The sequence below is a fragment of the Branchiostoma lanceolatum genome, chromosome 9 (genome assembly GCF_035083965.1).
Source record: "Branchiostoma lanceolatum isolate klBraLanc5 chromosome 9, klBraLanc5.hap2, whole genome shotgun sequence".
Classification (NCBI taxonomy): domain Eukaryota; kingdom Metazoa; phylum Chordata; class Leptocardii; order Amphioxiformes; family Branchiostomatidae; genus Branchiostoma; species Branchiostoma lanceolatum.
The window spans coordinates 18,893,803-18,910,713 of NC_089730.1; the positions used below are offsets into that span (position 1 = coordinate 18,893,803).

Genomic DNA, 16,911 nt, shown 5'->3' on the forward strand with positions numbered 1-16,911 from the left:
GTATGTGGTACTGGATCTGACACGTAGAAAATCTAACCTTGGAAGCAGGCTCTTCCACGGGCTCGCTGTTTTCAGGTTGCTACCGTGTTCTGGTGGTTACACTTTGCATAAACATTGGCAATATCAGGGAAAACTTAAGCCGTCAGAATGCGGTTGAAATCTATGAATTTGTCACTCATCATTAGAAAAAAAGCCTGAATTGTGGGCTGCAAAAATCGTACGACGAAGGATGAAATTTTGAACATGTTCAAAATCATCTTTGGCTATCTTTCGGCGTAGGACGCTCGGCGATGGCTAATTTTACGTGCGATTTACCTGCGATAGGTACATTCAAAAGACCATCGCACGATGTACCTACGTTATATGTGACCACCACTTTGTACGTGTTAACTATTGCACCCGGTTTTTCCCAAATGCACGACGTACGGCGCTGTCATGACGGAAGAAACCCCATCGCAGGTACGACGTGAGTTTAGTGTGACCCTAGCTTAAGATAGTGCCTTTTAAGGGTATTGGAGCGAGTAACTGCTTAATCCAGACTACTATGTGGAGCGTCATAATGAATGTGGAACACCAGAGTGGAAAACTAATACTCCTGACTTCTGCGCAAACATGTATGTTCTTATCTGTAATCGTAGTTTGAGCACAAACAAAAGCGTGGTGAAAAGTGCACTTTTCAAAATACAGACAACCTCAGCTGTAATCTAAGCCTTTATGCGTGGTAATGCTGCTAAATACACCGGTAAATCCAGGCCTCTTAAATGTACACAATTGTTGACATCTAAAGTGTTATTTGGCCGCGGCCGAATGGCTAATTTGTCCAAAAAGCCATGATGGCATGTAGATACCTTATCAGTAAATCCTCAGGAGAACTCAGACTGATGCACAGCGCAGAAGAAAAGCGGATCCGCAGAAAAGAGCTTTGCAACAGAACTGAGTCATCTTTAATACAGATGTGATTTTTGTGGCAGAGACTGCCATTCTCGTATAGGGCTGTTTAGCCATAGTCGATGCTGTAGGGCTGTTGTGAATTAGGATTTTACCATGGTCAATACTGACCGACGGAGGCCATATATATACAAATCCTCAGGTCAGCTAGCCTGGAATCCACCTTATTCTGCTACTTTCTTACTTAAGTTATCTAACATAATGCAATTAGCCCATGTTGGGAATAAATATGCAATAAAGTCCATTGTCATAGTCATTATATATTGTTTTTTTCCAGGGGGACCTGGACAACAAACCACAATATAGACTACGGTACATGAGATTTATTTGTCTGGCTAAAGTTAATCCCATGCAAACATTAGTCGGGTATGGATACGATATTGTCATCGTTTCCATGTGTTTTTCGTTTGATGTTGATTCTGTCATATTCATTTGCCATTTGTTATCCTTATATTATTTCATATAATAGAATTTACTTATAGATACGATGCACTTCAAGCTTTCAAGTTTCCCCTTCTTATGTATTTTCCATCATAATCTTTTGTACCAGTCATCGTACTCTATCCCTGTTGGGTTGAGTTTATACAGATCCGCAATTAGTTTTATTGTTTTTGTCAAACATTTTTTAGAAAGAAACATAGAAGAAGTTTGCCTTTGGATCTGTGGTTCACGATTGTACCAGTCTTTTTACTATATCTCTGTTGAACTGAGTCCATTCAGATCCATCCATGATTAGCTTTATAACTTTGTTAAAAGCAATAAGAAAGTAAAAAGAAACGACATTATTATTTCCGGAAGACGATCTTCTCCAGTCCCAAGAGAGGCGCCTCCACCGTCACGGACACCAGGAACGCCAGGCCGTAGGACAGGACCAAGTTACCAAGGAACATATAAATCTGAAATAGACAGGAATATGATAAATATGATAAATAGGATAATTATTCTCTTGTCAATTACAATAATGTCAATCATTGTATTTGTCAAATGTATGTTTCCCATGTCTCTGCTACGTGTATGTCTCCGAACAGGATTTGAAACTCCCGTACATGATTGTCCAGCGGAAATAGAACCTTGTTCGACGGTGTTCGATCTGATTTAATTCGATCCGAACGCTTGTAATAAGTCCTTCGTTTACGAACTTGCAAATAAACTTTGAATAGTAAATAAACAATTTGAACTCGTAATGTATGTCGCTTTGGCAGCCTTTCTTGTGGTATTCTAAATAAAAGTTTAGCTTTTAATTGAGTTTAAAATGTTTCAGAAATGAAAAGAACTCGTTACAATACTTAGTATATGTGAGTCATAAACCTACCACAGTGACCGTGGTGTAGTGCCACGTGACCTCCCGGTCGTAGTACGCCATGTAGATGATCATGGGGTGAACCAGGTAGGCGCAGTACGTCAGGCGGCTCAGCGGCACGAAGAAGTCCCAGGACAGGAACGTGTTCACCACTCCTGGAAGAGAGAGACGGACACCCTTGTCACAATTTGTAAGATTACAGTCAAACCTGGATTCAGCAAGTTTACTTTCAAGGGATTGACTGGAAATGGTTGCTGAGGACAAGATGGAGTGTAAAAATGGACAGAACTGTGTTTGTTTGTTTGTTTGTGTGTGTGTGTTTGTGTGTGTGTGGTTTTTGTACTGTGTGTGTGTGTGTGTGTGTGTGTGTGTGTGTGTGTGTGTGTGTGTGTGTGTGTGTGTGTAATTCTCAATGTGCACAACAACGGACTGTGGAACTGGAAGGGTCACAAATTAAGTCTACCATGTTTGTTTCCTTCTTATGGCAGAAATCACAAGTCAAAAAGAGTCCTTCCCCATTTTTCTTGGAATAAAATGATCAACAATGATAACTTCAAGTGTAAAAACAAAGTAGTAAATAACAATTCATTACCACAACAACTAACAAATCAATAACTATTTTGATAGTTTACTACCAAAGACTTCTGAAGAACGTTACCTCCATATCCGTAGAAGCATGCTAGCACCATCCAGCCCAGCGCCAGTGCCCATACGGTGCGGTGGACGGTGAGGTAGAACGCGTTCTCCGAGTTGGTCATGACGGTGCCGTGGTAGGTGCCGTACAGTCCATACAGAACGGCAAGGGCACTGGTGGTGGCGACGGCCCAGCCGATAGGAGCAACTATCGTCATAGGCTGGAAAACATCAAATGAATCCGGTTTGATTTAATAGTTGAAAATATTACCTACAAATACATACAAATGATTCTGTTTTTAAATAAGCCTCATTGATACTGACACATTAGCTATGATAACAAATATCACACTCTCTTTGCGTGTAGACAATTATACTATATGATAAATTATATAATGCAATCATATCTAGTATTTTGTTTGCTTGTTTAACAACGGTCACTAAATCAGATGACCATGACCATCCCCCTTTGTCAATCTCACTAACTTGGAAAACGATCATTTTCAAAACGTTTCCATACGTGCAAACGGGTGATTAATAGGTACCAAAGAAAGCAGTATGACTGAATCACTGCAAACGTTAAGCCAACATGACACAGACTTTGAACAGTACTCTAGAATATGCCCTTGGCCCAACCGTATCCATCGCAATGCCAGGATGCGCTGACTCACCTTTCGGTAGGCTGACGCTCCTTTAACTCTAACCATCAGCCAGCCGACCGCCATTCCGACCAGGTAGGGCCCTATCCGGCACCACGGCTTCATGTAGTAATCCTCCATCCACCCTGGCCTGCACGTATAAGTTAAGTTAAGAAACAACGGAACAGAACATGATCCTGTGGGGTTGCCGATCCGTCAGACCACTTTTGCTTGGTTTTGCCCTCCTCTAGCTGGGCCAAATCGCTCGGCAACAAAGCCTGCCAGCATCGACCCTGCTCTAATGCCCCAGGGGTTTAGGTATTGGCGACTTTACTGACAGTTGCTCATAAATAATTATGAGCAACATAAGTAAAGTTTTCATTCCACTACTATTATGTAAATACAAGAAGGAAGGCAAAATACGACTTACTGTGCCATCCCCATGACGTTGCTGCCGAGTTTATCATGTAGGCAGATCAACGCTGTTGCGATGAAGCTCGATAGAAGAAGAGCCAGCTTCAGAGCAAACCCGACAGGCCGCCATCTGTATAGGGTTAAATGTGTGTTAGTCACATCAGTCACTTTTGGGACCGCATCCCTCCCATTGCAGCAGCGACACCTAGCTGCAGTGCGGAGTGGAACCAGTCAGAATTGCCCTAAAGAAGGGGTAGAACGTCTAACAAAGCCTTTGAAGATCAAGACCTTTGCTAACTATCCATTTATCAGCCCATTGAAACTATTAGCGAGCATCTGATTGGAAATGAAAAACCATATGTTAATTTATGAGAGACATCCAATGGCTTGTGCCAGAAAAAAAATCAAACTAAAAATATTTTTGCAATCTTTAGATTACAATAAATTGTAGTCAAGGGATTGTCACTCATCACAACTATCTTATCTCATTACTCATTAACTGTGTATCTGATATTAATGTGGTAATATTAGAAATCATTGCACAGTTTATTAAGCGTGTCATTTTACCTGGACAGCAGATAGACGAGAGGAACACCGATGATAAAGAACTGCATGTCGTTCGCCAAGTACCAGGACCATGCCATGCACTAGGGACGGAAGCATCAGTGGGTAAACAACATTCCGTCCAGAACGGATACACTGTGAATAATGACTGACCTACCTCAATAATGGCATTGCCTAATATCGTGATAATCTTACATTATTAGTAACCTACGCTTCGGCCTCGTTAACGATTAAATATAGAACTTAGTCTCGTGTAGTAGACCTTACGAAAGTCGCTGTACATTTGTTGTGTCGATAGAGATTGTACATGTGTATCTTAGTCATATTTCACATCTCCACATGCTTTGTGCAAGTTTGTATTGAATTTTGTATGTTGTTTAGTTACCAGGGCTAACCTTTTGTGATAGCCTTCGGCTACTTGGGTAGCCCTGGCTGTATTTTTTCTACAGCCAAAAAATGAATCAAATCAAGGCTAAAAATTTTTGGTCACGTTATATGAAGACTACAACAAACATTGGTCTACAACGCTCACAGCCACAAATGTGCAACTCCCAAATTTCAGGGAAGACTAGATACATGTAGCACAAGAAACAGGAGTAAGTTTAAAGGTAACTAGAGTTCCACAAACACATTATCTTCGCCAAATAATCAAGGCTTATTATGGAAAGTGATTTATATTTACGTGCCTATCACCCCCTGCAAATTTGATCATGCACCATACCATTTGGACGTTATGATTGGGCGAATGAGTCCAGTTAAGATAGGGTTAAAAATCATTTGGTGGTACAGGACTAGTATATGTGTAGAGTGTGCTGATATATGTTATAACTGGTCATGAAAAAATATGAGTATGTTGATATTATGTGGGCCACAAAGGTTCGATATGGCAGTGTTGAAAGTTGAAAGTGATGATGAAATAGTACAGTCAATACATATGAATAGAATAAATCGGGCACGTTTTTAGGTGTTTCTAGTCAGGCTTTCTATTTTGTCCCTATTTCGTCATGTCGCCAACCGTGTTGAACAAAAATGCTTAAACTGAACGCGTCAAAAACCAGCAGGACCCACACCTCTGCTTGGAGAATAGTTTATTTATTTGACCTACATGTACGTTTATGCAAGGCTATCTGTTTACATGACCTGACACTGTCCCATGTCCCATTGAAAGGCAGTGGGTTAACAAACTTTCCTTACTAATTATGCAAATTAGCTCCTTATTTGCATAATTCGTCATTGATTATGTAAAGCACCATCCGAGCTCTCTACATACCAAACATCACGACGATCTGTCGACCCATTCTCAAGTTATTCATGTCCGAATGTCAAAACAAAAACACCCACTGCGGTTCTTAACAAGCCGCTAGGGGGCCAAAATTTACAGAACTTACTTTCTGTGGCAGGAACTATCTACCACACAAAAATCATGACAATAGCACTTTCAGAAAATATGCCCCTAAATTTTGAAGCTCTGCTGCAGTACCTTTGGTACCCGCTAGAAGGCCCATTATCGAACTTGACCTTCCTTTCGGTAAATCCTACCCATCAACTAAATATCATAAGGATCCATCAACAGCTTCTTGAGTTATGTTGTCCACAAGAAAATTCACTTCCACACAAAGCCCGCTGCAGTACCGACGAAAAGTGCCAGGAGAACCATTTTTGAACTTGACCTCCGTTTTCACAACATCTACACACCTGCAAAAAATCATGAAGATCCATCAACGTTTCCGTCACTTTTTTGGCTACATACAAACACAAAAAAATGCTAAGTCCGCTGCAGTACTATTGAAAAACGCAAGGTAAACTATTTTCGAACTTGACCTTCCTTTACACAACCACTACACACCTACCAAAAATCATAAAGATTCATTGAAGTTTTCTTGAGTTATGCTCCTGACATACATTCAGACCCACCCAACAGATTTTTCAACCGAAAACATAATCCTCTCCGAGTACAAGTACTCGGCGAAGATAATGAAGGCAAAGGCTCGGGATCGTGCAGTATGGAGGAACCTGACGGAGATGAGCAAGGGGCCAGTCACTGGCTGGCCTAGACACCTACTAGTCAGGTAGGCAGGACAGGAACAGATGGTTAATAACAGAGAACTGGAAAATATCAACAGCACTTACCAGAAGTGACATGTCGTAAATGGCAGTTACCAGAAGTACTAAACTTTAAATGAAATGAGACACAATTTTGACTAGAATTTAGAAGCATACCATTTGATCCATATTGACCATGTTGTTGATGTAGAGCAGATTGGTCCACCAGTTTGTCCCACATGTCGGGTCTATGGCTTCCCCCGGCCAGAAGGGTCCGGCGAACATGTACGGGTACACGGTCAGCCACAGAAACAGCACGAACGCGTAGGGCATGGTCAGTCTGGACGAAAAACAAATGTGTTCATGAAATGAGTAAGGCAGGTAAACCACTACTTAGGCGAATCATTACGCTTTGTCAAGTTGCCAGTAGTCAATTTCACAATTTCATTCAGTAAATAGCTAAAGATGTATGAGGTGTTAGCATTGTATGGAGTCATATGAATGCCTAAAATGCGTAAAACGTGGACATTCGAGTTGAGCTACATTTGCTTGTGCTGAGCGAGAGTATCAAACTTCATAACAGGTATATATTTATTAAGATCTCACCTCCAGTATCTGTGCACGTACATCATCCAGTACGGAATCGACTGTCCCTTTTCCCTGCTCTTCTGTATCTGCTTCAGGAGCAGGTAGGCTGTCAGCAGGCCGCTAGAGGGACGGATCAAGACTTTTTTAAATATCTATTTGAAGTATTTTACACCAGCGTAGATGGTACATTATAACATAAAACGAAATGAAATACATGAGTGTGAAAGAAATGAAGTGCATTTTGATCTTCGATTTCAATGACTAACACAACAACCACAATCTAATCACATTGCCATTTAATGACGTTTGTAATTAAACTCTCGACATTCGTAGCCTCCATAGCAGGCTCTCTTGGCCTTTTTGAGCTCATAATACAGTTTTCCTGATACATTGTTTTTGTTTTGGGCCGTTTGTGAAGCCAGTCTGGTACCACATGGGTCTAATGGTTACAGGCTGGCTGCACAAATGACTCTGTTCAAAAATAATTCATCAGCAAAAGTATATCGTAAGCCCCCCAAAAGACCAAGAGATCCTGCTACGGAGGCTACGACATTCGGCATTTTCAATCTGAGAATCCCACCCGCCATAAAAGAAGTCTCATTAACGATTATCCCCTCACCTTAGGAAGAAAAAGGAGTCCACCGACACGTAGGCGTTTCCAACAGCTTGAAACGTGAACTGCCCTATCACATTCAGAGTTGCCGCTGTGTTTTCTGTGAAGAAAACAACACAATGCATCATATTCAATGGGCTGATTATATAGTCGCATTCATCTTACAGCCTTGGCAAAAGAGTTCATTCCACACAAAAAAAGAACAGTTGCTAGTTTTTGACATTCACTCTGCTGCCTGACAGTTGCTACGACTCGTCGCTGGGTGACGAAGCTAGGAAGAATTGAGGTCTCCAATGGCCTTTTGTGAATTCAACCAGTTTCACTACAAGTAATTATTTAGGAGACAGTCGAGTAGCCAGTAAGCAACCAGAAATCATTGGTCATTCAGATCACTGAAATATCCTTCAGATATCATTAAGAAAACGTTGAGAGACTTTCAAACTTCTGGACGCTCATCGGTCTCTGAAAGGTCTCGTCTCTGTAGAATCCCACTTATAAAACAATATTTCAGAGATTTCACCATCCAAAAACACATTTCTACTACCCAGTAATCATTAGAAACGTGGGAATGTTCCTCAATCACTGCCTACAAAGAAGAAGTCACCCCCCACCCCTTCAGTAATATTGTATTTAGAAATATTACTAATAGTTAGATGCATAAAATGGCCACTTGTTACCATAGTTACCCTTTCTACTGCTTGTATCCTTGCAATCAGCCTACGGGAATGAATTTGCAAATGAAAGTTATATCATATCATATTATGATTTTGCATTATATAGTCTACATCATATGTTTATTTTCCTTGTTTACCAATTCGATATGCATGATTTGTATTCGGTTTCCTTTCCGCTTATATATTATGTTTATGTATGTATGTGACAGGGTCCGTGGTATTTATATTCCTTATAGTATGTTTTTCTGTTCTCCGCATATTGTTTTTGTTCATGTAAAAATGCAATAATTTTTTTTCTTAAAGTTATGATAGCCAAAAGAGTGAGCACCTACCAATAACAGCAAAGCCAAAGACGTAGGTGTGCCCCAGGATGACCCAGGTCATGCTGAGGAAGCGGATGCCGTGGAGACACTTGATCGCCCCGGGAGCCTGGCTGGTGCTGAGGAGCTTCGCGATGTTGGTGTAGAGGGAGAAACACAGGAGAACTCGACAGAACATATCTGAAGATGAAGATGACGATGACAACATCATATAAGTTCTATATGGCAATAGCTTCTTTGCCCGGACTATTATGCTCATGATCAGCTCTTGTTTCTGTTATATCTTCTATATCTGATGACCCGAAATTATGATCAATTGAATTCCTCGGTTAAATTCTTCGGTTACATAGTCTTTCAACAGATGAAATAATTAGATGTTTTCTGTTTTAGAGCCGCATATGAGCAGGAGCTAGAGGCAAACTGCTGTCACATCAGATTATTATGACACCATCATGTAAGTTCTATGGCAATAGCTTCTTTCCACGGACTGTTGAAGCATTGAGCTCTCTTCCTGGGGAGAGCTTCCTAGACACATACAACCCACAAATCTTCAAAACAGATTCTTGTGCTGGTCTTACTTTCTTCCTTTGCCTGCGCAGCTTCTGTTTGCTTGTTTCTGCTTGAGTTGATGAGGTGGGTCCGCTCATCCGGCTGCTCGCTGTCGTCATGTTGATGGGATACTTCGCCATTCCTTTCTTCCGTTCCGTCTTCTGGACCCTATCGAAGTAAAAAATACACGTTTTATTTATTGTTTTGGCTGTTCAGCACACATCCAGGGCTGCCCATCTAGCCTGTGGCTATTACAAAGGGCTAGCTCTGCTGACAAAGACAAGACATTGGAATTTTGACATGGACAGTATGACAAGCTATAACAATAGTCTTAGTACGTGTACATAGCAACTACAGGACACATAAGAAAACTTGCGAAAATGTGAGCAAAGCAGGCAGGGTTGCTGAAGTTATTTTCCATCATCGTGCACCTAACATGTATCCTCAATCATTACAGGTGGCGTGGTGTTTGCCTAACGGTTAGGGTGTTTGTCCCAGGACCTGGAGGTCATGGGTTCGAATCCTCTAGGCGGATACAACGATACATGTAGTCAATCAACACTCCAAACTGTGCCAGATTTGTAATGGAGCATAACTGTCTGCTTATCGTTAGCTCCTGACTCTCGAGATGGTTGTAACTGTGTGTAGACTTCATAAGTAAGCAAAAGTACATGTAAAAAGTTAATGACCGGAAAGAACATACTTTCTAACACCTGCTTGCCTGCGTTACAAGAATATTCTTCGAACAGCGACTTAATAAAGGGTAGCGAAATACTAATCTCCAAATTTTTTTTTCGACGTCTAGTCTGTACGTCTTGTTCACGGAGAAATACAAATGACGCTTAAGTAGTGAAAATGTTTTTAGTGAAAATAAAACATGTGACGAGCAAAATTGGCTCTTCTCTTTGTTTTACAATATTGAATTGGCCATCATCATCATCAGTCGACGTACTTTCGCGACGACGGAGTTATAGCGCCCTTTACGGGGTGACATACCCTTTAGTTTGCTGTCATACAAGAATGGACCATAGTCAAGTCCAATTATCAGATGGATTCATTTTAGCATAGTCAAACAGAAGCCCGAGTAGCACCTTTTTGTGCAAACAGTTCCCTTTGAATTTCAATCTATATTTTGGGGGTTGGGGTGGCTCTGTAAAAAAATGATCTGGGTAATTGTTAGCGTGACTAAATCGCGCTCCTAGCGGCCGATTGTGTAAACATAGGCTAGGTAATTGTAACGTGCCAACACACCTTACTACTCTTGATGGCGCCTACTCTCGGCTGGTGGATGATGACGTCATACGCGGTGCCCATGAGGACGAACATCAGGAGAACGCTGCAAACACAACTGGGGGGAAACAAGACTCAGATTATTGTCTTGGTACGGGGGCGTAGAAATATACATTTTGGAGTGAAAATTCCTTTTTTTCTTTCTTTAAAGACAATGGGGTAGTCAACAATTAGTATACAGTGTTGTATAGTGGTTTAAGTTACTTTTTATACCAAATGTAAGCAAAATCACTACAGCTATGATGGCACAGGCGCCAAAAATAAACATTTTTAGATCAAGCAAGCGAAAAATGCCAGAAAATCGCTCACGGCAAAAATTGATGTCTGCATATCTTGATCTATCTAGAACGCTTTCAACTGCGTGTGTGCCAAATTTGTTGCTTTAGACAAATTTGCACAATGTTCCAGCTATTCCGTGTAGAGACAAAATGCAGGAACCATATGTAAATGAAATCTAGTAGTTTTGATGTAGTCATTTTGGAGATGCTATGTTTTTACTCAATGATCACCCAATCAAGATCAAGGCAATGTCGAGATTACAGCCCCCTCCTAACGAACTGGAGATGAAGGGACTACGTAGGTACGTAGTCAGTCTGTTATCCAAACCTATCATAGCTCCCGAGTCTCCTCTCAGCAATATTTGCGGAGAGGAGACTTGGAAGCTATGATAGGTTTGGATACCAGGTTAGTAGGTAGTAGGGAGTCTTACATGGCCGCAATGGTCTTGTTGTGCAGGGGAGGGGATGTTGGTGAGTACGCCGACGTCACCTGTAAGGTTCCTCCCTCCACCAGGAGCCGGAAGTACAGGCCTAGAACGGGGAAACGACCAAGTCAATTCACATGCGGCAAGTCACAAACCTCTCTCAACTTCAGGCGCATTTCGCATTGAAATGTGTGTCTTTTCGGGTTGGTATGACATAAATAAAATACAACACGGCGTATTCCGCACCACCCTCGGTCCCGGACCTCCCGCGGGTCGCATCGCCCTCCGGTCTTCGGCCGTCGGGCGATACGGAATACACCGTGTTGTGTTCTATATGCATAGCTGTGTGGCCCAAGGGCTAAGGAAATCATGATGGGATGGGAATATATCTGAATCCGGTTAAAATAAGACTCAAGAAAACGCATGCATACACAACTTAAGACCGTCATCAAAGAAAGCATTTCCCAAATATTCCCCTTTACCATAATCATAGGATAGTAGTATCCAAGTCCTGTTATAAGCAGATGATGGTCAAACTGTTCAAGTGAAATTCCTAATACTGCTGTTTTCATAAAGTTTTGACTCACTGTTGTCCAGCCTCTGTATGACGTCATGTACGGTACAGGAGCTGGGGACGCACACCCCGAGATGCAACGTGAGCGCACCAAAAGCTGATGGTGAAGCCTGGAGAATACATCCAAACATGCGGAGATATCAACCTAGCATGCATCACCTAATATGTTTCACCTGATATGTATCTGGACATTGAACATGGTAAAGAGAAGGAAGCTGCAGTACTTTGGCCACGTCACTCGAGCGCAGAACATCTCAACCCACATCCTGCAAGGGAACGGATCTGTGGCAACAGAAGCAGAGGGAGGCCACACAGGAGATGGGGAGATGACATAAAGGAGTGGACAGGACGCTTGCAGAATGTACCCAGAGGGCAAAGGACAGGGAAGGATGGAGGAAGCTTGTGCTGAAAGCGACCATAGTCCCTCAAGATGAGGATGGGACTAGGTGAGGTTAGGTGATGATATGTATCACCTGATATGCAACGCCTTATTTTCACTTAGAGGGCTAGGAGTCACCAAACCAACTCGAGAGAGAGAGAGAGGGGGGAGAGGGGAGAGGTGGGGGAGAGTGAGATGGAAAGGTTTGGTTGGTTGATTCTTTATTCTTTGGTTGGTTGATTGGTTGATTGATTGATCGATTGATTAAAAACCTCCTGCAGCACAAAGGCCAAATTGTGTTTCTACAGTAAGTAAAAGGCATGCTTTAAAAAGTAGCTAAAGACGTCAAGGTAACATAGCAAGAACAAATTAACATTTACTTATTTTGAATATTCGGGTAGATAATGAAAACGTTATACGGATATACGTTAATCGCAATACGTTAACGTTAATCAAGTTAGGGGGCACAATTGTGTGTATTTCAAGTCCGTACTTAGTTCCCAATTGACATTTTTGCTTAGATAAAGTTAGTGGGAAAGACGTTTACTTTGACTCACTGGTGTGCAACCTCAAAAAAGGTAATCCTACGGCCGCAAACTTTACCTTTAAGGGCACTGTCACACTTGTGCGAATATTCAAGTGCGTATGAGTTGCGCAATAAATTAATACGCAACTCCTGCGGACTTGTAAATACGCACAAGTGTGACGTGCTTAACAAAATAATTGTCCATACGGAACTCGTACGGACTTGACACACGGACGCACAAGTCAGTGACCCCCCCTCCCCACACACACACACACACACAAACATATTATGGCATCTTCCCTCACCCCTGCTGATAGCTGCGGCGCCTTGGGGACTGGCACGAGTGTTGCTATGTAGTACTTGGCGTCGAACGTGCTGCCGAACCCCTTCTTGGTGACGTTGATGCACTGTGAGTAGCTCCCGAGCCAGTTGAAGTTCCCTTCCAGAATCCCGCTGGGCGGTTTGCCACCGGCGTCAAGTACTGTGAAGGGTGAGTTCGGTATTTTAGAAAACATTACATTTGTACACATATACTATTCTCCAAGCAGAGGCTTCGATCGAGAACGTCCCTCTCCTCTCTGACAGAAGAGGGACGTTAGAAATCCTGGACAAAACTACCATGCCCGTAGCCAGGGGGGGTTCGGGGGGTTCGTCCGAACCCCCCCACAGGCTTGAAGGTCCACTTTTTTAGGCTTGAAGGTCCACTTTTTCATACTTGAAGGTCCACTTTTAAATATTCAAGATTTTTTTCAAGGCGGACTTACTTGAATCACCAGCAACGCCACAGAAGCTAGAATGCTAGCAAAAACTTTGTCTCTGATTTTTCCTCTGAATTTCTCTCAAAAACACAGAAAATGCCCTTTCAGAAGGTTCAATTCTTAAAATTTGAAACGCGCGAAGGTCCACTTTTTAATGTACAAGGTTGTTTTTTTCTAGGCGGACTTATTTGTATCACACCAGCGGAGCTGGAATTCCTAGAAAAAACTGCTAACGTTGTCTCTGATTTCTCTCTTTAAAACCCTCTCAAAAACACAGGAAATGCCATATCAGAAGGTTCAATTTTTAAAATTTTCCGGGGGGGAATACCCCCGGACCCCCCTAGAAAGCTCGCGCCTGCGGCGCTCGTCTCGCGCCTACGGCGCTCGCTGGTCCCTCAAACATGAAAACGAACCCCCCCATTCAAAATCCTGGCTACGGGCATGACTACCCTTCTCGATCGAAGCCTCTGCTTGGAGAATACACATATACACATATAGAAGAGCGTCATCTTACATTCTAGATTGACTACAGGGGCCATTTTAGAAGACATTCTAGCTTGACCGAATGGAACACCCAATTGTTATGTTACTTTCTTCACCCTCTTCATCCCGTATGGGGCATAAGGCTGTGAGATTTTAAAGCAGCATTCCACTCCAGAAGCGCCGGGTATTATTTCCTGATAGATTATATTTTTCGGAATACAAATGCACCTGACTTTTAGCAAAGTTACCTCAGCTTTCTTTTCGACAATGATGCTTTTCTAAATCCATGTACCTCTATACGGACACGCCTCTAATGTTCTTGCATGGCCAACTTTGGGCACAATGTTTTGCTAACGATAGACGCGATAAGCTTAACAAAAGGAGAGTGACTATCACACATTCAGAAAGGTACACAAAAAGTTTGAAGACTATAGCGTCTTTGGATACAAAGATTTCTGTACTTTTGTAAGAAACATTGAACTCTGGCATTGTTGGAAGTGTCCTAGGAGAATCCAAGAACTCGATCGCTAACATGTTCGGCCTGCGTGCAGGCTTCAACATATGGTAAATTTGACAAAACCGGGATTCAACCGCAACAATTTATTTTCGGATGAATTATAATACCTACTTCTGGAGTGGAATGTCTCCTTTCGATGACTTAGTGATAAAATATACAGGTCAGCCCGAAGCATTGCGTTTCATACCAGTTCATGACCTAATTACGTATACCCTAGCTTATCTAAGAGGCTTTGTATGCTGCCGTCATCTCAAACAGCCAACCGGGGTTAATATTTGACTAAAAAGCAAACTAACTGGGCACTTTGTAACTTACGCTGCGTCATAAGGGGGGGGGGGGCAGAAAATCTTAGTTGGGCCAGGTATAGACAAGACTTCAGGCCCAGACGTTACAATTCAAGCTAGATTTCACTGGACATTTCAATGTAAGGAGTAGAAAGGATAGATAGAAAAGGCCAGTATAGCAGGACACCACTTTAGAATGGATTGTTTGCCGGGGTATGTTAGCTGACATGAAAGGTGCGCTACGTGGTTGGAGAGCAAGTCGACAGTTAGTCTGCTCAGCGCTACCCACACTATTCTCCAAGCAGAGGTTTCGATCGGGAGGGCTAATAGTGCCCGTAGTTTTCAACGCAGCCCACCCTCCAATTTAAAAGTAGATTTAGAGCCTTCTGACCATATACCGAACTTTGCCATTAAAAATCGCAACTTTTTTTTGTGTTTTGCTTTTAGAATTGCGGCCACTACGTATGCTAGCCTCTGAAATCTCTGCTTGGAAAATAACCCACACTAAAATCAAGCCCCCATGAATGGAGCTTTACCAGGCAAGTAAATCAATGGACCCTAGAACAATGAGAACCTTCAAGTTGTTTAAACAACCTAGCTACAATACAGCCAACGTTTTATTAGTCATTCTGCTACAGATAGCGGTGAGACTTGCATGGCGCCAGTCATTGTAATCATGGGGATACACATTTTTGTAGTAGCACTACCGAAACGTTTGAGGCTTGGGTTGTGCAAAATGTGAAAACAAGACTCTAACAGTCAACAATCAAGCCTCCTATCGGGTAACGTTATTTGTCCAGTAGTGTAAATAATTAACAAATTCGATGAAGAATGTAGTGGACTACGGATGCGTTGGCAGGTCTTTTATTCAGTGCCACGGTAAAAAAACAAACTCGAACATCCAAACAGTAAGCCTCTTTATAGGTCTCCAGACTTTTCTAGTCATGTTAACAACTACGGAACGTTACGATGCATTGGCAAATGGTGGCCATGATGCATTTCTTTACTTACTATTCAGTGCGTAGAATTTCCCTTGCAGTAGATCCTGCATGTACTGCTGGACGTCGTCCCGGCATTGCTGACTGACGTTCCCCGTTGGCTGGGCTGGCACCACGATATCGGTCCAGTTAGTTTCAGTTCCCTGAGCTAAGACTTGGGAAGCTCGGTGCTGAATAAAACTTTCTGACAAGACTTGAGAAGCTTGCTGTTGTATCAAACCGCGCGCTTGAAATCGGGTTGTCAGAAGTTCTAGCTGACCCGGCAAGTCCAGAACAGGTGTGAGTTGACAACTAGTCAGCAGGACGGTAGCTGACCACAAACTGAGACAAAGTAGCAGCTTCATGCTTCTTGTTCCTCCCAAGGAGACGGAGAGATCTCGAGAACACACCTGCTTGCGGTTAAGCTGTCACAAGGTACTGGCGCTACAATATGTGACGTAACGTGTGACTAAGGAGTTTCGTCACCCTCACGTGAAGACTTTCCGCTCTGGAGGGCGATGACCTTTCGCACCAGTGACTTCGCATGGCTCCGTTTGTAAAACAGGGGCGGTTTGTTGACACGGGAAGAAAGAAAGATAAAAAGCCTGACGTGATCCTTGTCTGGACCTGAAATATTGCTGACACTGAAAGGACAGAGGTCAGAGCCCTTCCACAAGTTTTTTTTTCTATGCGTAGCCCCAGTCTTCAGCTTTAATAGCTGGGCTGTGAGTTATTCCATGTTTGCATATCATAACAAAATACGGATGACTGCACTTCATATAGCACGTCTAGGTACTAAGATACACAATGCAAAAGTTACCCAAGCAGCCGGTTAGATTTTGGAAACGGTCAGACTTTCAGGTAGGATTTACTACCTTTCGTCAGTGACTGACTAAAATCTTTTGACTTTATTTGGATCCAAGAATAATGTTGCTTTAATAACTGTTATCTTGTACATCTTTATAGCATGTTACCACACAAATTATTTTTATAAGGATCATTACAAATTTAAAGTACATTTACATTACTTTAAGTGTATAAAGGTAAACGGATACAGCAAATATTATAATACATCAAACTTAATGTATATTTTACAGTAAGAGGTGATATCTTCGAGCCCACTTGCTCCAATTTTA

The 16,911-nt window shown here is 42.2% G+C and overlaps 1 protein-coding gene across 1 annotated transcript; it reads right to left on the reverse strand.

Moving 5' to 3' along the window:
* Positions 1-956: 956 nt before the first annotated feature.
* LOC136441609 (nose resistant to fluoxetine protein 6-like) lies at positions 957-16,355 on the reverse strand. The gene is made up of 16 exons (XM_066437991.1): positions 15,810-16,355; positions 13,062-13,237; positions 11,865-11,961; positions 11,284-11,383; positions 10,536-10,632; positions 9,314-9,452; positions 8,748-8,915; positions 7,748-7,841; positions 7,147-7,248; positions 6,718-6,880; positions 4,501-4,580; positions 3,950-4,063; positions 3,553-3,670; positions 2,907-3,102; positions 2,261-2,403; positions 957-1,844 (listed from the first exon to the last, which is right to left on the reverse strand). Exons 1-16 carry the CDS (start codon positions 16,138-16,140, stop codon positions 1,734-1,736), a joined length of 2,229 nt encoding a protein of 742 aa, XP_066294088.1. The 5' UTR covers positions 16,141-16,355; the 3' UTR covers positions 957-1,733.
* Between the last annotated feature and the right edge of the window lie 556 nt (positions 16,356-16,911).

Excerpts from the sequence above, each read along its gene's own strand:
- LOC136441609 (XM_066437991.1), bottom strand. The coding sequence starts at position 16,140 with ATGAAGCTGCTACTTTGTCTCAGTTTGTGGTCAGCTACCGTCCTGCTG. Across the intron at positions 11,384-11,864 it reads CATACAGAGGCTGGACAACA|GCCTGTACTTCCGGCTCCTG; the intron begins GTGAGTCAAAAC and ends TCCCCGTTCTAG. Across the intron at positions 3,671-3,949 it reads AACGTCATGGGGATGGCACA|GCCAGGGTGGATGGAGGATT; the intron begins GTAAGTCGTATT and ends TTATACGTGCAG.